General features: G+C 41.9%; 1 protein-coding gene and 1 non-coding gene across 2 annotated transcripts in view; both read left to right on the plus strand.

Annotated features, from left to right (window-relative positions):
- AP1G1 (adaptor related protein complex 1 subunit gamma 1) overlaps nt 1-19,861 on the plus strand; it is a 37,838-nt gene extending 17,977 nt beyond the window's left edge. The window contains exons 7-24 of the mRNA XM_066557134.1: nt 1,057-1,065; nt 2,123-2,218; nt 2,681-2,761; nt 3,006-3,104; nt 3,512-3,567; nt 3,984-4,097; nt 7,189-7,329; nt 7,626-7,680; nt 8,782-8,904; nt 9,208-9,297; nt 9,794-9,921; nt 10,491-10,595; nt 11,074-11,215; nt 11,783-11,909; nt 12,340-12,435; nt 12,672-12,832; nt 13,802-13,900; nt 15,972-19,861. Coding sequence (XP_066413231.1) covers nt 1,057-1,065; nt 2,123-2,218; nt 2,681-2,761; nt 3,006-3,104; nt 3,512-3,567; nt 3,984-4,097; nt 7,189-7,329; nt 7,626-7,680; nt 8,782-8,904; nt 9,208-9,297; nt 9,794-9,921; nt 10,491-10,595; nt 11,074-11,215; nt 11,783-11,909; nt 12,340-12,435; nt 12,672-12,832; nt 13,802-13,900; nt 15,972-16,073 — 1,824 coding nt within the window. The 3' untranslated portion in view covers nt 16,074-19,861. The remainder of the gene's footprint in view (nt 1-1,056; nt 1,066-2,122; nt 2,219-2,680; nt 2,762-3,005; nt 3,105-3,511; nt 3,568-3,983; nt 4,098-7,188; nt 7,330-7,625; nt 7,681-8,781; nt 8,905-9,207; nt 9,298-9,793; nt 9,922-10,490; nt 10,596-11,073; nt 11,216-11,782; nt 11,910-12,339; nt 12,436-12,671; nt 12,833-13,801; nt 13,901-15,971) is intronic.
- Nucleotides 5,495-5,581, plus strand: LOC136561468 (small nucleolar RNA SNORD71). The gene has a single exon (XR_010784353.1). It is a non-coding gene; the product is annotated as a small nucleolar RNA SNORD71 (small nucleolar RNA).
- Nucleotides 19,862-20,076: the final 215 nt, after the last annotated feature.

The raw sequence follows: 20,076 nt of genomic DNA on the forward strand, positions 1-20,076 counted from the left end.
ATTCATGGCCTTCTAGTAAAATCATTACAACTGTTTGGGTGAAGAATTTAATGATATTGTCTGTTTGCTAAATTATTTTTTTAATCATTAAATGTGGGAATTTCATGTGTATCCAGGCCTAATCCCCTTCACTGAGTGGTTAAGTTACAAACAATCAGTCTTAAGCTTGTGCTGTAACTCATCCTAGAGTTAGAGTTAAAGTTGTCTTTGATGGTCCCTTAGGTTTTTCCTCAATCCTTCTATCTAATTGCATGGTGACACTGGAATCACAAATGAAGTAAGCATAGAGAGTAAGATGAAAAATGGAAGCTTATACCAACACCTGAATGCCTTAACCACAGCCAAACAGTTATATGCACTCAGTTCAAAAACACCGATCTAAATTCTAGTTGTATAGATACCTGATGCATACTATGCTACACAATTTTCCATTTTAATTTAGGGGTTTGAGAGTCACTGTCACTCTTCCTCCTCTGGTTAGGAATGTTTGCTTCCCATCACCCTCCTGACTTCCTTGTCTTGTTTGCTATAATCTGCTGTATTATTGCCATGTGAAAGACTACCGATAGAAGAGCACCTGAAAATTGCTTTGATTGTCATTCTAAATTCTTGATCAAAAAGGAGAAATTGAACAAAGCTGGTAGAACAGAGCAAGCCATTTGGTCCTCTGAAAAGTCTTGAAGGTGTTTGTTTATTTGCATGCCCATTTACTTTCTTCTTTGTCTGTATCATTAGGGATTTAAAACTGTACATTCTTTGGTGCATCTTAGCATTTTGGCATGCATCTTCCCTTGCCTTGCTTGTAAATGTCAAAGCAGGAAAAAAAGTCAGATGAGGTTCATTTTGCAGGTACCATCCCTGCTACTAATTGCTTGGTTAATGTGATAGCTATGGGAAAAGAGAGAAGAGCTGAGTGCACAAAATTTTGTCACTGGGGCATTCTTTCTAGCTATTTCTTATAGTTGTTATGCTATGAATGGTATAACATTGACCTATCCCTAATGCTTGCTTCATCTGTTTTGTCCCTTTTGTCTGTTTGGAATCCTGCTGAGTTAGAATGAAAAGGTAAGAGTTAATTTTTCTAGATGATGCATGTTTGCCTTGAATCTGTAGATGTTTGTCCCTTGTGAGGCAGTGCCTCTGAATGACACAGCTGTGATTGATGCCACATGCTTAGATCATCTGTACTTGTCTAATGCTCTTTGTGTGCTGGTCTTGTCACTAAATCTCTTCATCCATGGCATCTCTGAATCTCAGTTGCGGCCTTCTGCGAACATCAACTTGCTTTCCTCAAGCCTTCCCTCATTTGAGGAATTCTTGACGGATTTTTTTTTTTTTTTTTGTGCCTGTGCAAGTTGTAGCCCTGGGCTTTGTGTTTTGTCTGAATCATGGGGCAACTTTGGGTAATTCCCAGAAAGGAGCAGGACAGACAGTTAACTGCCTGTGAGAGGCTGTAAAGGCTTTCTGTGCTGCAAGGAGCTACCCAGTCCAACTGCAGTGCCGATAGTCTTCATGGGTGTAATTTGTTCTTTCCGGAAGATGGGGGCGGGGGTGGGTGGCCCTCAACCAATCTCCACGGCTGTAATTTTTACCTTTGTTCTGTCCTCAGTCCTGATAATTCATGCATGTTGGAAGGCAAAGCAAAGGTGAATAAGGATTCCAGGAATGCTCCACTTGTCTGTTACTATGTCTGGAGGGAAGATGTTGCAGCACCCTCCTGTTTCCTCTTTAAGGCAGATACAGGAAGTTGAGGGTTAATTTTGTGTGTTTCATGAAATGCATGTTTTCAGAGGAGTTTGTAGTTCCTGAAGAGCAAAGGTAGGAACAAAAGGAGATGGCAGGGAAACTAGGCTGGTTTTCTTTTTACACTATACCACAGATGTAGATTTACTACTTTGAAGACACAATATGGTGCTCTGGTCCCAGCTCAACTGTTTCTAGTTGTGTCTTGGCCAAGCTGGAGGTATTCATAGAGCATCAGCTCTAGGTGTGCAAGTTGAACTTTGTGGAAGAATGCAGAGACTGACTTGCTTTCAAATACAAGATTTGTTCTTGGACCTTGCTTCAAAGCTGGGGTCAGGGAAACAACAGTGCCCTAATAGGACAACTCTCTTCTTCGCAGCTTGTTCCCCAATTAGTTCGTATTCTGAAGAACCTTATCATGTCTGGATATTCACCAGAGCATGATGTGTCTGGGATCAGTGACCCCTTTTTGCAGGTAAGAACTGATGCAAACAGTGACTGATAGCTTTAATTCTAGGACTCTGTTTTGAGCCTTATGTGTGATGAGGGGGTTACCACCACACCTGTGTTGATTTTAAGGCTTCTTTGGTCTTCCTTTGAGCTGATTGTGCAAATGCTGTTCATCTGCCCTAGTGAAAGACACCTGCTTTAGTTTAACCAGCAGTTGTAGTGCTTTACCATGTTATGTGACAAAAGAAAGAAGCAGCACGTATTCATTTTGGAAGGATGTGCCTGGTAGAGAGGGGACTCTGAACAGTTCTGGCTAGTGGGAAGAAAATAAGCACAGCAGAAGCCTGTTTTTGTTGATAAAGTTCTTACCTGGCATAAGCATTTTGCTTAAGAGTGGAAATCAGCAGCTTCTTTTGCTTTTTTGCCACTACGACCCTATGTCAAACACTGCCATCCAAGCTTTTCTTTGCTTTGTTTTATAAAATAGGTACGAATCCTGCGGTTACTAAGAATTTTAGGGAGAAATGATGATGATTCTAGTGAAGCAATGAATGATATACTTGCACAGGTAAGGTCTGCAAGGTTGATGATTGGTTGAAACTTTCTCTTAGTTTCTTAATAATTTAGGTTCTGCAGCACTAGTGAGGATACAGCTGCTTGCCGTGCTGAGTGAAATTTTGTTGAAAGAGATGAATATTTACAAGTGTGATGCTATTTTGTAGGGGTTGGTTACTTTTGCTGCCTGTTCTGCAGAGCAGCACAAAGGGGATCTGCTTTGAATGCATTGAAGTTATTTTGTTTCCTTTCTGCAGGTTGCCACTAATACTGAAACAAGTAAAAATGTGGGAAATGCCATTCTCTATGAAACTGTGCTGACTATTATGGATATAAAATCTGAGAGTGGCCTGAGAGTAAGTTGCCTTTGCTGTGGCCTTTTCTTTTTCCTAGGATTGTATTAGAGTAATTTGTGTGGAGGACATGAAGCAAGGTTGTTTCACTATAACACAGTTCTGCATCTGGCTCTAGATAAGTCTGTAACCTTTGCAGAAAGGGTGCTTGTTTTGGAGGAGAGAGGGTGTTTGGATTTCTTAAAATAAAAACGAAAAGGCAAAATTTCCTGCAGAGTGCGTGTCCTGAGTGCAAGTGAGAGCCTGTGATGCATCCCTTAGCGTTTCCTCTGCTTCGGCAGCTTCTAGAGCTCTTTTTGGCTAAGAACCGCAATGCTAGTTTTGACATGTTGCCTTTGAAGTGATCGTGAAATGATGGAGATAACCAACAGCCCTTTTAGATCATTGATCTTCCCTAACTCTTTCTGCAGGTCTTAGCCATTAACATCCTAGGCCGTTTCTTATTAAACAACGACAAAAATATTAGGTAAGTTGTACAAAATGTGTTTTGACAACACGCAATTTAAAATATGTGAGAAGCAATTACACAAAGATGATGCTGAAGTAAAGCCTTCCAGGAGACCATGTTGGGATCACTGCTCTTGGGGTTAGTGTGGCTGTTGAGCTTGCTTTTTTCTTGGTGTGTTCTTTTCTCTATGCCAATCTTATCTGTGGCCCTGCCCTTGTTAGTTGATAAGTTGGAGGCATGTTACAATTTCCTGTGGTAGCTCGCCTGTGAAGATAGGTCAGGAAGTCCCCTACAGGGTTTTCATTCATTACCAAGTGCAAGAGAATCCTATTCAGTTGCAAGATAAGACTAGGTTTGGGGCAAGGGGACAGTGTCTGTGCATACAAATTAAATGGTTCCTGTCAGCTACTGATGATCTTATGTCCTGTTTGCAGATATGTAGCTTTGACGTCATTGTTGAAAACTGTGCAGACAGACCATAATGCAGTACAGCGACACCGAAGCACCATTGTGGACTGCCTGAAGGATCTGGATGTCTCCATTAAAAGGTAATCAGATTATCAGTGAAACAGACTCTTGAGATTGACAGTCTGTGGAAAGTGAGCAGAGCATAGGGGAAAATTACAATAATCCTGGGGAACTGTGAGTGAGACTACTGTGAAGGTATAATACAGTTCCATAATTCAAACAAGATAATGAAGATATACTTCTACCTTCTTTGGAAAGCTGCTGTTACTATTCATGGGGGGGAAAAAATTCTGTTGGCCTGAATTTTTCCAGAATGCAATATCAGTGGAGATTAGATTTGTGTGCTCTCAGCAAGATGGAAAGCCTCTATGCACTATGATTATGATCAAAGCTACTCTGATTTACTCCGTGTTGGTTTTCTTTCCCAGATGAACGGGCAGTGACATGTTGTCTTGGAGCAGTGTTAAGTCATCCAAATAATGTATTCTTAGATGTATTATGGAGTAGTAGAATTCAGACTTAATTGATTGCTCAAACAATTTGTGTACAAACCACATCCTTTTATCATTCTTGGTGTTCATTTGTCATTTAAGTAGTGTGTTGCTACTTCTCTGGGCATTGGGAAAGCTTGCAACCTTACTTCTCACCAGAGAAATACTTTGTCTTGTACTCTGTCTTAATTTCTTCCAGTTTATTCTCATTACTTCAGTTATGTTCCTTTTACTCATGATAGTAACTCCCTCCTGTTTCTGTCACTTATGGAAATTCTTGAACTGTTTGGTCTCACTTTGCCCAGCGTATGTGGAAGGCTGCTCTTCTAAACTGAGTCTTTCAGCTTCTTGATTTCTTGTTCTTTATTTCAAAACTCTCTCCTCCTCCTCATTATTCTTTCTGTAACTGGGTTGCAAAGAAAGGTCTGGGCTCAGTGCAGCATACAGCATGCAGTGTTGGGGACAGCAGCATTTTTCCTGCTGCATTTCATAGAATCTCTCTGCTACAGGCCAGAATTCCACTGAGCACTCATCATGTGAATATGCCCTCAGAATTGCTCAACCTCTTCTTTTCCATCTACTCAAACTGATTAGATACACCATAGATCCTCATTCTGATAGTCATTCTTCAAACTTATGCCCATCTTTGAATCAGCTGTAGATTTTTTTAACAGCTCTTCTCAGACTAACATGTGTAAAACAGGAAAAAAAATTGATTTGTCTTGCTTCTGAAACTTACTTTTAACTGCTGTGTACTGGGTATCATGTAATCTCTCTTTACAGTTGCAAACTATCCCAAACCACAAATTTGTATCTTAAATGCTGAGCAAGCCAGGCTGCCATTGTTTGGTGTCAGAGGCAGCATGGGGCTCGGTTGTGGAACAGCAGAGCCTTATCTAGATTTTGGGTAGAAGACAACAAAAACGTTTTATTGGCACTTGCTAGGAAAACACAGGTAGGCTACAAACAACTGAGCTTCATGTCTGAGTGCTGTTGGAGGATGAAGCCTTTGAGTGATCCATCAGCAGAGCACAATGTTGCCATGCTGACACTCATGCTGCTGACAAGGCACTGTCTTCATTGAAGCATTATATTGACTGGATATATGTCAGAGTCCTCAGGCAGCAAGCTTCAAGGACTTGAGGGAAGGACATGACATCTGCTTTTGGTTATCTGAAGCACGGCTTCTGCTCATCATCTTGTAACTGGTGCAGTTCATATTTGGTCCATGTAGCATAATTCAGAATGGCTTTGCCATTTAATTAAAGCCTTTTTTTTCTGCTTGATTTGATTAAACTGCATGATTAAGAGCTTTGTGACAGGAATGAACCATGTAATATGACTGAAGGTAAGCAATATGTGCTGAGATAAATGCCTGGTATGAAGACAACATTGTATTCCTGCACAGCTGCAGTATTGATGCATCTGCTATAAAGTGACTGAAATATTAAACATAAACAGGGAAAACTTGTAACCCAGTACGGACAGGTATAAGGGAGTTGGGAACTGGGAACTAGTTGGGAGGATGGAAACAGTTCTAATAATTGTGTAGGTCATCAGCTAAACACAGATTTAAATGTTAAAAGGTAGCAATTTAGTTTGGTATTTCCAACCTAATTCTGAATATCTCTGTATTTTTTCAGTCCCTGGGTACTCGCTGGGTAAAAAGCAAAGTAACACATTTACAATTCACCATTCTGTAAAAATCCTAATTACGATAATAACTAGGAAAATGTAGAGAAGTAGTGCTGTCTGGATGTTCTCAGATTTTTGAGAACAAATAGTGTGTGCCCAATTCCATATCAAAATTCACTCAGGGTTATTTAGCAAGCCTGTTCTAATGCATTTGAATACAGCTGTTGCAAAGTTGTGCAGAAATCAATCACATCTGAAGTTAGTAGTCTTCATTCAAAAATAGGGCAGAAGAATGAGACACCTGTGCTAAAGTCAACTACAGAAGCTTCAAGTAGAAGGGTCTGGGAGTAGCCTCTGAGCTCTCAATGTGCACGAAAAGGAATAGCAAGGAGCTAGTACTCTGACTAGTTGTGGTGTCAGCAGGTCTGTGCTGAGGAGGAAAAAACAATACCAGGGTAACTTTGGGTTCTAGAAATCTTGTGCTACAGTATAAGAAGCTTTACTGTATCCAGTTTATCCAACTGGATACAGTAAAGCTTCTCAGTTAATATTTTAAATCTCTACTGTATTTGAATCCCTAATATATGGAATTGGAAACAGGTCTGTTCTGGATCCCTGAAGGTGGAGAAAATATGCTGTGGCATGCTTTAATTGTGACAGTTGTTGTGGCATGCTTTAATTGTTACAGGTGTGTGTCAGAAATGACCAGTATTTAATTACACTTGGACAGTTAGACTTTAATCCTGTTGGACTCTGGCTGCTGAAAGATATTGCTAGCCTTAAGCTATCTTTAACATATGGATAGATGTTTCTAGAGCACCCCATAGCCCCACTCCCCCTTAATTTTTTGAAGAGTGGATATTTGTCTGCTTATGAACAAAAAAAAATACTACGCATTAAATGGGAAGGGCTGTTCTCACAGGATTAGTAAGTATTGATCTCCTCTTAATTAAAAGTTAACTGCATTTTTGTAGCTGGATTTGGGTATTTTTTACTTCCTTCACTAGGTGAAGTTACTTGATTGGTTTTCTGTCTCTTGCCCTAGGCGTGCAATGGAACTGAGTTTCGCTCTTGTTAATGGGAACAATGTCCGTGGAATGATGAAGGAGTTACTGTATTTCCTAGATTCTTGTGAACCAGAGTTCAAGGCAGACTGTGCATCTGGAATATTTCTTGCAGCTGAAAAGTATGGCGTTGTTTTACTTGCTAATAATTTTTGGTACATCCTCGGGATTGTGAACACCTTTCGTGTTGTTTCTCTCCCTGCTTGTTCCCAAGAGAGAATGTGTTGATTCATTTCCTCTCTGTTCACTGATTTATGTGTGGTTTGTCAGTTGTAGCCCTCCCTCAGTATTGGTGTCCTTCCTCACAAAGCAGTGGGCCAGGAAGTAACTGAAAGGGGGAGTTCTGATGATGCTGGGTTTCTTTCTGGTGTTGAAGACTGGCAGTTACTGTTCTAACTTGTTTTCTTAATTTTGTCAGATATGCTCCTTCCAAGCGCTGGCACATAGACACAATTATGAGAGTCTTAACAACGGTAAGTGAAATTGCCTCTCTTGTGTGTGACTACATAAAATTTTCCTAATTCTGGAGAAAGTTACCATCAAGTTGGAGATGTTTCTAAAGGCTGGCAGATAACAAATGCTAAAATACATAGAGGAAGCGTACTTATGATTAGTCATATTTACTGAGTTTGCATATTTCTGACTGGCTGCCTTGGATCACTGAGTGATTTTTTTTATTTTTTTTTTTAGAAGAACTGTACTATTTCAGAAACACACAAGAGTAACACTGTGTAGCAGTGTTTCTACTGCAGTAATCACAGTAGCTTCTAAGGACAGCTCTTGTAGTGTCTGATTCCAATATACAGTCCTTTCAGAGGAGAGTGAATGCAGCCTGGAATGACTTGCAAAGAGAAAGGGGGTGAAGGAGTTTCTTGGAATTACTCCAAGTTGAGTTTATCAAAACTTTTTAATGAAACCGTGTCAACAGCCTTCTAGTTCACCTTCTTTGGGTTTAATTATTACTCTTTTATCTGCTTGAATTTATCTATAAACATCACAGCTGAGGTGGAACTGGAGCAGTGCTTTGGCAACCGAGGGAAGAGATCTTGGTAACTTGGGTAGGCAGTGTGTTCTGTGAGGCAAAGGAATGAGAAGAGATTTATCAGTATGAGTGTTCAAATTTGAGAAGTTCAGCAAGAAATAAGTTGGGCTGGGATGCTCTTTTGTCACCTTGAAACAGAGAGAAGTAGTTTTGTCTGAAGTGAGGATTAATTTCTGTCGGAAGGTTGGCTGTGAGAATTGTTCTCAGATTACTTTCTCCAGGAGAGTAATTGCCTTTTCTTGTCTGCTAGATAAACCACTCATAAGGTTGTATTTATTTCTGCACTCTATCCTCTTGCAGTTTCAGGGTATCTGTAGTGTGGATTTCTCTGAGTATAGCTTCATTTGTTGGTAAATGTACTGTCCTGTACTTCTGCCCCCCTGAGGTTGCTCAAAGTCAACCATAAAGTGCTCATGGATGAAAGGGTTGATTTTTATTTCCAGATGCATCAGGTGGTTTTGTGAAGGGTATCACAGCTGCTGAGTGTTACTCTAAGAAGGTCGATAGTAAAACCTAACAATTGTTCTTGCAGGCAGGAAGTTATGTTCGTGATGATGCTGTTCCCAATCTGATCCAGTTAATAACTAATAGCGTGGAGATGCATGCCTACACTGTGCAGAGACTCTACAAAGCCATCCTTGGAGATTACTCCCAGGTAAAACCAAACGCAGCTGGCTTCAGTTTCTTTGTAGTACTGCAGTAATTATGCATGTTTACTAAGCATCTCAGGGAAAGCCAGCATCACATTGTCTGGCTCCAAGGGAGAGACTGCTGAGCAGGTATGTCTTCTATAAATTTGTGTTCTTTTTAGTTTCTCCAATTCTCTTACGGAATTCTTGATTGAATCAGATATTCCTCTTTCTTCTGCTGTGGAAGGCTAAGCTTGCCTCTGGAAATGCGGATGGTTTAATTTATCATGCAGGCATCTCTTAGCTTTCTCTGGTTTTTCTTCCAACAGCAACCCCTGGTACAAGTTGCCTCCTGGTGCATAGGAGAGTATGGAGATCTTCTGGTGTCCGGTCAGTGTGAAGAGGAGGAACCAATACAGGTATGCCTTGGGAAGGAGCTGCAACTGCACACCTGGCTGAGGCTGGACCCACTTGGTGCTGGCTAGGTGAAGGGAGTGCTTTCAGCAGTTCCCTAGCACTGATGTCCATGATGGTAATGGACCCTGGACAGGAATCTCCTTCCCCTGCTGCAGGCATGGACTGTATAAATACTGGACGTGTGGAGTGTTGCTACAACTGGCAGAATGGTGTGGTTTTAGTGCCAAGTGATTTGAAAGAAATCTGCTAGGGTCTTAGTGTATTTCAGTGATAAACCTGCTCTTCAATGTGTGAAACAGGAACTGTATTTTAAAACTCATACCATAAGATCTCCACCTGGATGCGTGTCTCTCACACTCTGAACATAATGTTACAGGCTCAGAGTTGCAGAGGAGTGTGACATGGCCATTAGGCAAGAGACAGGTTTTTACAGTATGGTCTGGAAGGCTTGCTGTAACCTCCTCTCTGTCTTAGCCTAACCTCACTGTACCTTTTCAGGTAACAGAGGATGAAGTTCTTGATATTTTAGAAAGCGTCCTGATATCTAATATGTCCGCATCTGTGACACGAGGCTATGCTCTCACTGCCATCATGAAGCTTTCCACAAGGTTCACCTGCACTGTCAAGTGAGTACCCTTTGGTGGTACACTGCACAGGGCTTTGTTGCAAATATACCGACGTCAGCTGTCTTCAGTAGGAGTATTCCTTGAACGTGTTCTGCTTTTGTGATTTACAAGAGTCATCATCTTACTTGTTGGCTTTTACAGTCCTCCTTTGCTCACATGGTGGAAATGTCAGCTGTGGGGTACTGTTTTCTCTAGGGATGCCCTCTGCTGTGTGGGAACTTAATCCATTCTGCTGTTTCTTGAAAACTCCTTATTTTCAGTGGACTATTTTTTCTCGTTCCTTTTTTGGATGCTGGAGAGAAAAATAGCCTTGTTTCCTGTTGGACACTTCTCACTGTGGGTAGTTGAGCTTTTTAATGCTATACCTAAGGTGGTGTATTACTCACCTGCTGATGCTTTTGTGAAGGGACAGTTCATATATGGATGATACATGGATACTGCTGTTTTACATGAGTTATGTGGACTCCTGTTGAACAGAAACTCAGTATCATCTTCAGGATGACACATGCTAATCCCTTGCTTATTGCTGCTAATTCCATGGTGTGTTTGTTTTCCCTTGCCCCCAACAGTCGCATTAAGAAGGTAGTTTCCATCTATGGCAGCAGCATTGATGTGGAGCTGCAGCAGAGAGCTGTGGAATATAATGCACTTTTCAAGAAATATGATCACATGAGGTAAGTGCTGATAGAGATTTGGTGTTTGAAAAGGATCATTATCTGCCCTGATCTCCTGTGGATGACAGTGTGCTGTGAGAACTTTGGTGATTTTTGTTAAGGTTACAGAGGAACTAGAATCCCTTCCCTTCTACAGGCTTAGGGAGCGTTTTAAGGACTTAATGTATCCTGTGTTACTGTTCTGTGATCAGAGATTGTCTGCCAAAGAATTTGTCCTGCTTTGAGCCTGAGCTTGTCGGGTGCTGGGGGGAAGCAGGAGACAGGAGGCCTTGTTTGTCTTTTAGCTATCAACTAGTGTATTTGCACTAGCACAGAATGCCAGGGATTGCTTCAAACTGTCATGCAGTTTTGCAGTTCCCCTGTGTTGGAACTTAAGGGAAAAGACAGGTTCTCCTGTATATATCAGCTCTTGAATGTCATAGTATTTGGATTGGGATGCAGGAAGATGGCACAGTGTAACTATGTCAGCTTCTTTCAGGCCAGCACTGCTTGAGAGAATGCCAGTAATGGAGAAAGTCACCACAAATGGCCCTGCTGAGATTGTACAGACCAATGGAGAGACAGAGACAGCAGTACTGGAAACCAAACCTCCACCCTCTGGACTGCAGCCTGCTAACCAGGTAACAGAAACTGAGCCAGGATAAATTTCCACTGCCTGTCAGACCACGATCCAGCCTGTGCCTACAGCAAGCTGACACCATCTCCCTCGCCCTGTCTGCTTCTTTGCTGTTTCTGACTGGTGATGATTGTATCATTGCTCTGCTCTGATGGCTCTAATGTCCAGAACAGGTGTGTGGGACAGGTCATTGTAGGCTGAGGAGCAGGGTGGGATTGTATCAGTTGGTTATGGTGCTAATAATGCCAAGGTTGTGTGTTTGATCCCCTTATGGGCCATTCACTTTAGAGTTGGACTCAATGATTCTTGTGGGTCCCTTCCAGCTCAGAATATCTTGTGATTCCCCAAACTTAGTGTGCATGAACCCAGTCATTCCCTATCTCTTCAGTCCCTCAAGCATGGAAACTAGATTTCTTGTGGGGCATGGGATCACAGTGAAACTAAGAACCCCTCTAACTGGCCATCAGCTCTGGTGGTCTTCAGTTTGAGAACAAATAGAACACACTGCATTTGCAAGGAAAAGTAGCAGAACGTTGAATATATGTAAGTATTACATCCACTCTCTCATTAGGCAAATGATTTATTGGACTTGTTGGGGGGAAGTGATATAACACCTGTAATTCCCACTGCACCTACAAGCAAGCCAGCCACTGCTGGTGGGGAGCTGCTTGACCTCCTGGGAGACCTCAACCTAACAGGTGAGCAGGCTGCATTTCTTAGACATCTACATTCTCGTCCCTGGGATGGGATGAGGGTGGGCTACTTCTTCATTGTCTTTTAAGTCCTAGTGTTTACATTTACTCTTACCAAGATCCATATTAGCAGGTGGGAGTTAGGGAATGAAGTCACAGGTTGATTCTGCATGATTAGCTGGTGAGACTTGAGCATTTTCACACCTGAGTTTGGGAATGCTGTGAGCCTTTACAGAGAGGACTGTGGGATGTGAGGAATTAATTCCATCTGAATCCTTGCTAGTTCTTGAAAGCAAAGAAGGGGAGGATGACAACACAGGTGATTTATAGAGCTTCATGTAAAGAAATACAAAATGCAGCAGTCAGTCTTTGGCAAAGGAGTAATTACTCTTCATTTCCTGACAGCAAAGTATTAATCCTTCAACATTTCTTGTAGGTTCTCCAGTATCTGCCCCTGCACCCCAGATAGCACAGCCTCCGTTCCTGCTCGATGGACTTACAACTCAGCCTCTCTTCAATGATATTGCTGCAGGTTAGGGACCTTGTAAATCCTTTGCCTGAAGTGCCCCAACACCTAACTAGAAGAGGAAATAAGGAATAGTAGAAAAAAAAAATTAAAGGGAGGCAATTTGAAAGTGTGCCATAGATACTGGAGCACATGGGGGTGTGTTTAATTTTCAGAAGAGTCTGGGGCCAAGTCAGTGCATACTATGATGTTGAGAATGATTTCCAGATTCTGTAGGTCTTCTGCTCTTTTGTTTCCTACAGGAATCCCCTCCATTACTGCATACAACAAGAATGGGCTGAAGATTGACTTCACTTTTGAGAGGTCGAACACCAACCCTAGTGTCACTGTAATCACGATACAGGCCTCCAACAGCACAGAGCTGGAGATGACAGATTTTGTTTTCCAAGCTGCAGTACCAAAGGTAGAGCCACTTAGGGCAGCTACAGTGAGAAGTTGAAGGGCCAGTTGCAAACACTTCCTAATTGGTGCTTTCATGTAGATAGAAACTTTCAAGGTAAACAAGGCTGAGAACTCTTCCAAGTTTCTCTTAGTGTACAGTTAGGTCATCTCTTTCTGAAAGTACATGTTGTAAATGCAATAAAACACAGATTCTAATCAAATTGGACCACTTCTGCTTGGACAAAATTGCGTTTTGAAATCACTACTTTCTAGAAAAATGGCTAAACCTCAGGAAAAAAAAAAAAACATTTGGGTCAAAATCAGTATTTTGGAGACACTAATCATACCCTTTATTCTTAATTTCTAAGAAATATACTGTGTTTTTTGTAGCTATGAATACATGAAAGAAAAAATCTTTTGAAGCTATTAGTTGCTTATAAAAAATTAAATGAGTCACAATATGGTGATTAATGGCATTCCTCATTTAAGGAAGTGAATTGTTTCCCCTTGCACTCAGCTGCAGCACAAAATGCGAGTGACAGATAGTGCCTAGTTTATAGCAGAGCAGACTATTGAAGCAGCATGTTACTGGAATGCTCTCCAAATTTGGGAAAGTACATTCATTTCTAGGAACTAGTATTCCTCTAACTTGGATTCAAGTAGGTTTTACACCTACCGTAGGAAGGAATAGGGAAAGAACAGTCCTGAAGTTAGAGGTGTGCTGACTGTTCCTCTGAGTGCAACACATGGAAGCAAGCATTGCTGCTGGTCTTCGTACACTGCAGTAAGCCCTCAGCTCCTATTATTTTTGTTACCTGGATCCTACTTGCATAGAAAGCAGGTGGGCCAGTGAGTGTGTTGTTCTTAGGGAATACAAGAACTGATTATTCAGGGCCAGAAACTGAACTTTTCCTTGCTTCCTTTCAGTGCAAACAAGTCACTTCTTACTTGATTACAGATCAAATTGGGGTTTTTTTTGCCCTGTTTTCAGACATTCCAGCTGCAGCTTCTGTCTCCCAGCAGCAGTGTCATCCCTGCATTTAATTCTGGGACCATCACACAGGTCATTAAAGTCCTGAATCCACAGAAGGTGAGTGATTCCAAGAAGAATTGTTGAAGATACTGTCTTGTAATCATTCATTTAATGCCAGTCAGGGGTGCATCTCTGATGAGAGGTAGGGAGTCATGGTAGTGAATGATACATTTTTCATGGCAGTCACTTCAGTTAGAGTTAGGAAAAAGTTATGAAAAACACAGGAGGTTATGGACGCAGGTTTGGTCTTTATTTGGTTATACTGCTAAAACAGTTTAATAGCTTTGCTATCTTGAAGTCATTCATGTCTTGCATTGCAGTGGTTAAGTTTTCAAATGGCCAGAGGAGCTTAACCTAGTGTTTCTATGGGTTGTAAAAGTAATGTTTGGAAGGCAAGCATCTTGACACATAAAGATATTCAGCATTTGTTCTTGCTATCTGTGGTGGTGTTATTGAAATATTTTTACACAAAAAAGCAGCTTGATTCATATTCTTAAAATTGTCTGTTAAGTAGTCTCATTTGTTTTTAATGTGATGAGTGTAGTTTTAAATAGTTGATGGAAAGCATCTTCAGGAGTGATGTAATTGTAATTCCATTTGTTTTACAGCCTTCAGGGACAGGCTTCAAGACTGGGACACAACAGACTTGAGGGGAGGGAGGGATGTGGCCCACATTTCCTCCTTAAGAGGGTTTGCAAGTGCTCAGATGGCATCAGAAAGAAAAATAAAATTGAGATCATATTTCTTTCTTTGAAACAGCCTTATGACCCTAAATGACTCTAGGAACTTAAAACATGTGAAGCTTTTCATAGGTTAAAACTGATGTAGTGCTGTAGATGTAAAGTGTTTCTGCTATGTTGATGTGCAAGCGAGGAAAAAAAAATCACAAATTTCAGCCCAAGTTTCACTGAATGTCAGTCTTCTAGTACATAGTTTTTGTGGTTTCCATGCATCTTCCTCTATTTCCATGTAGTCTGCTCACCTCTGCCTATATTAAGCCACAAGACTTAATTATTTGTGTCTTATATACATCTGTTACCAGTTTCTCTGTGATGCTGTAGAGCACCCTTCAAAGATCACCTTGAAAGTTACTTTCTGAAGGGTTTAGGTATTTTCCTGTAATGTGCCAGAATGGGACCTGCAAGGTGAAGCACAGCTAGGGTAGTGGCATGCTTTCTTGTAGGAATGCCACAACTCCTAGGAACACTTCAGAGTACAGAGGTGCAAAATAAGGCCATCATGCTGGATTGAAACTAATGGCTAGTTTTCCAAAACAACAAATAAACCAAAAAGTGACAGTGATGTTGATCTATTAGTCATAGAGCATCACTTCTTTATCCTAAGCCTTGTTGAAGCAGTCACTGTCTTCCTTTTTTCCCTCTGCTATCCCTTTTGTGTATTTGCCTGTAGGTGTGGAGAAAATAGACAGAAATTATCAACTTCTGGCTTTTTATTTTTGGATTTTTTGAGAGAGAGAATAGGGAACCTAACTGGAGCATGCTGTACTCTAGCTGTTTTTAAGGGCCCCCTGGTATCTGAGTGACAGCCAAATGACAGTGTAAAGCGATCTCTGAGCTATTTCATCATTTAGTTACAGCAGAAGGGAATGTTCTTAGAGATTCTCTTTCCAGTCTTTCGTAGGCTATATCCTTCACAGTGCTGCTGAGCTGTGCAGTACTTGAAGTTGTCAGACTGCTGCATTGAATGGACAGCCCATCTCTCCCTGCAGGCCCAAGTGCAGTGCAACAGAGTACAGATCTGCCACCTGCTTTTTTCTGTTGTTAACTGGAATTTCAAGGAGGTTAATTTTGTATTTAAGGACTTCAGTGCTTGCAAGAGCAGGGCCAGTGCAGACACAAACATGGGTAGAAGCTGTGCTGTAACTTTTCTACGAGCTTGTACCTGATCTGAGAACAACAGTGACCGATGAATGTCCCACCAGATGGAGCGTTTATCTGCAGTGTCATAGCTCACCCTGCACACACCAACACGCTCTTGTGTTCAGGAAAAGTCAGTGTTGAGTATTTGTGGGGTGGGGGAGAGGAACTGGATGAGGTGGGAGTCTCTGACCTTTAATGAAGACCTGAATTTGTTTTGTGTTTTTTTGTTTCCCCCTTTTCTCTTGTAGCAACAACTACGTATGCGGATCAAGTTGACATATAATCACAAGGGCTCAGCAATGCAGGATCTAGCAGAAGTCAACAACTTCCCCCCTCAGTCTTGGCAATGAGGCTCTGGCACCATTCTTACTCTCATCCCACCCAATCAAAAGAACTCTGGGAAGAAGGTTGTGATCCTTGGCAATCCCCCAAACTGCACCATGGGCATGGGGAACAAAAGAGACCTGCTGATGAGGAGGAATTTTCCTGAAGTGATTGCTGACTTTGAAGCATATCTGTTAAGATTAATCTCCTCTCCTCTGCTGATGAGGCTGGTGGCTTGTGGGGGCTACTGTGCACTCCCTCACACATGCATTCACAGCCAGAAGCAACATTCCCTTCTCCCCTTCCCCACCCTCCTTCCCTCTCAAAAAGGAACACAGCCTGGTTGGAAGAGAAGTCTGGAATTTCTAGCAGGGAAACTTTCTTCTCTCTGCAGCAAGTGAGCAGTTGCTCCTTCTTTCTGCTGTCTGTTTTTCCCTGGGGTGGGTAAGGCGTGTTGTCATTCATTTCTAGCTGGATTCCTTCACACATTTTCATCTGGGACTCAGATGGGGTCTTGGGGAATGCCAGGCTGCCCTTCGTCTTTCTTCTTGTATCCCCTAGGTCTTAAGGGGCTGGAGGCTTCTTATGACCTACTCAGTGCATTATTGTATACACGCACTTCTTAGTTATGTGCTGCATACCAAGAGCAAGTGAGGCCTTTGGAGTTCATCTGCAAACCTGGAACACAGTGCAGGAGAAGAGGTGCTGGTAAGAGTTGGTAAAATTGCTTCGGTGCTGTACTTGAAAATGAAGCCCTTACACCTGAATTTTCTTTCCTTCCATCAGTAGGCACAGTCATGCAGATTCAGAGTCTTCTGTAGCTTCCCCAGAAAGTGAAGTGAGTTATGAGAGATGTAGAGATAAAAGGAGCAGCTGGTTTTCTACCACATACGGTTTCAAAGTCTTTCAACCTATTAGTTGTGGTTTATGGGTAGAAAAGACACATTCAATTTTGTAGATCAGTTTTTGGGCAAGGGCTTTGCTCCTGCTGGGAGACTCATCACAGACTATGCTGCAAAGTTGCTCTTCCTGGTTATTCCAGAACTTCTCCCCAATTTTATTTCCAGAGCCTGTTGTAGACCCCCTGGGTTCCATTTGAGTTACTTCTGACTGGGATATTTGTGTTGTATCTGTAATATTGGCACTGAAATAAAGACCATGCAGTTTAAAGAGACCTTTTCCCATTTTTTTACTTAGTTGATCCTTGCTCCCCTTTCAGAATTAATGTGCCAGTTCACATTCAGACTGAAAGTAACTAAGCTGTGTTTTGAACGGAAGCCAGTTGTTTGAGTATTTGGATCCAGAGATGCAAGATCTGGTTGGTACCCCTCTGAGCTCACAGAAATCTGTGTTCAGGGATGTCCCTGCAGGAACTCCTGGGAGGTGGTGCAGTTCTGGGCAGTCTTTAGGAGGTGATGTGTAAGACAGACAAGAGCACAGTGTGACAAACTCCAGATGTTCAGTGCTCTTTAGGATATATCTTAGGTCTTCATTTTTGAATGTGCTGGGAAGCTGAAGGTTCGGCACTTCTGCTTCAGTTCTGGTTTAGGGCTTTCCAAATCATTGAGTGCTGTGAGCACAAGTTTAGACATAGCTTCTTGTGTCCACAGAAGTGCTAACACTGGGCTCCAGAACTTGCCAAAAATATTGCAAGAGTGATCCACAGTGTACTTAGGGAAAACTGAAGACCTGTTCTGCCCTTGAATTGGGAGCAGGAGGCCACTGAGTGTTGTTCAGTCTGGTCTGGTCTTGACTGCATTAAGCAATATAATGTAGGACTGACACTAATTTAAGTGCTGGTCCATGTGTAGTGGAGTAAATTGATCTTCTCTTGAAGGGTATTTTTGCTACCTTACTGATTGAACTGATTGAACTGCTTTGGGCCTTTGGATTAGCAAAGAGCTTTTTTTTTTTTTTTCCTGGAACTGGCATCAGTAGGGTTATAAAATCTAGAAGAACAATATATGATTTCCTTAAAATTAACTTTGGGTTGTGGTAGGGTCATGCCTTGGCTATCAGTGGAGAGATCTATCCTGTGCTTAGCTGGAAGCATCATGAAACAGGCAGTTTTGCAGGAAATGGCTGAATCAGGGTCCATTTCTGGTGCTGAGCATTTAGCTTAATCGTTTTCACTGCAGTTGTGGTTATTCATTGCCCCACTAGCTAATACTCAGTGTTGAAGACTGAGTGTGTTAAATCCATACCCCAGTGAGTTCTGAGAGCATTATGGATAAAAAGCTAATGGGAAGTCTTTGCCTTGGTTCCTGAACTCCTCATAAGCTCTACCATTCTCTTCACAGAGTTGTACATGATCACTCGTACTGAAAGCCAGCATGCCTCACTCTCCCTTTGGTTTTGCTGGGAAAGAGCACTGGTACAGGAAATTAGATGGGAAGGAAGAAGAAAATGGTCTCTCGCCTGGCCAGTTTGTTGCAGCAGAGTTGGGAACAGTGTATGTTGTCCCTCTCGTCATGCTTGTTTTCTGTCCCCTAGAGCAGCTGTCTGTCTCTGGTAAGCTTGTGGGGTGAATTCTTTCTGTGTTCTTGGCTCCTTCAGCCACCCTTGCACTGTGTCTGTGGGGAAATGGGCATTTTGTCCTGTATTTGAGTCGAGCAGGAGGAGGCCAGTGTGTACCCAAAATACACTTTGCAGGAAGCCATCCCTTGGCTATGAAGTACTCCTCTATAGCAGCCAAACATTCCAGTTGTCCTTGGAGCTCTCCCCTCCTCACTAAGGGATGGATGCTGACATTACACAAGAAGGAAGGCCAGGCTTCACACCTTCCCCTATCTGCAATACCAGATAATGCTGCTTGCTCCTTGACCCCCATGTGCATTCCAAGCTCTGTGCTGTTGCTGTGGTTTTCCTCTGGAGAGTACTCGCACGTCTGAGGCACTCCAAGCACACGCTGAGTCCTCTTCCCGCCGGTTGAATGCAACAATTACAGGGTCTGGTCAACGTTTTCCTTGCTTCGGTGTAAGGGGAATATAAGGGCAGCAAGATATGGACTTCATGGCTAATCTTACTAGTATCTGCATGGGAGGCTTTGGAACTGGGAGAGACTGGATGTCTTTTTCTAAGTGAATGTATTTTCAGTCAAAAAATGACAGAAACAATAGTGGCCATAATGGGCCTGAAGGGGGAGAAGACATGGAGAGGTCCTAAGAGTCGACTTTGTCCAGGTCTTGATGGCACAAAATATGGCCTTGAACAACTTATTGAAGCAATAGCAGTGAGGGGACTGTCTTTACAGTACCTTGGATCTAAAACTCAGAAGATACTGAAGCAGCTGGGAAAGGTACCAGTGCCTTGCCTAAGGCTGGTACTAGCTGTGAGCTGCAGCAGCAGTGATGCTGGTGCAATTTTATGTGTTTATTTTCTACTTGGAGGCTGTGAGGGAAGGAGCTGCTGGCCTGCTTCCCTTTTAACTTTCACTCTACTCCTGTATATCCTTTTTCTTTCGTGATGTTGTAATTTAAATTTTACACAGAGCCCCATCCCACCTCTTTGACAGTATAGAGGAAAAAAAAGGCAAACAAAAAACTACTAAAATACAAACCCCCAACAAACCCATCAAATTTAAAGTGAAAAACATACCATTTGAGGCAGGGCACCTGTTGGCACTTGAAATTCTGGAGACCTATTTTTGAGATGTGAAAAATTTAGGTAAATGCTGAGTCATAGGTGAGTGAGGAGCTTAACAGATGTGAACATTTACATGGGATGCATTAGACTTCTGCTGTGTGTATTGTCTTTTGGTTGAAACAAATTATGAAGTGACTAATAAAATGAGTCAATATTTAATGATTTAAAATTGCCTTGTTGCTTTCTACCAATACAGTGGGATAGAATGTTTTGATTCTTAATGTTTGGCCGTGGCAACATCAGATGACACAAAATAGTAAGGCCATGTTTTGAAAAAACTTTACAGGAAATTTTGGAGATCAAGATGGTTGGACAGTTGCAAAACACTTGAGCAATTCCTGTGGAATACCAGCCTGAGAAGAGAGCGTGTTAGTTATGAGCAGC

Source organism: Molothrus aeneus, chromosome 11 (assembly GCF_037042795.1).
Source record: "Molothrus aeneus isolate 106 chromosome 11, BPBGC_Maene_1.0, whole genome shotgun sequence".
NCBI classification, from domain to species: domain Eukaryota; kingdom Metazoa; phylum Chordata; class Aves; order Passeriformes; family Icteridae; genus Molothrus; species Molothrus aeneus.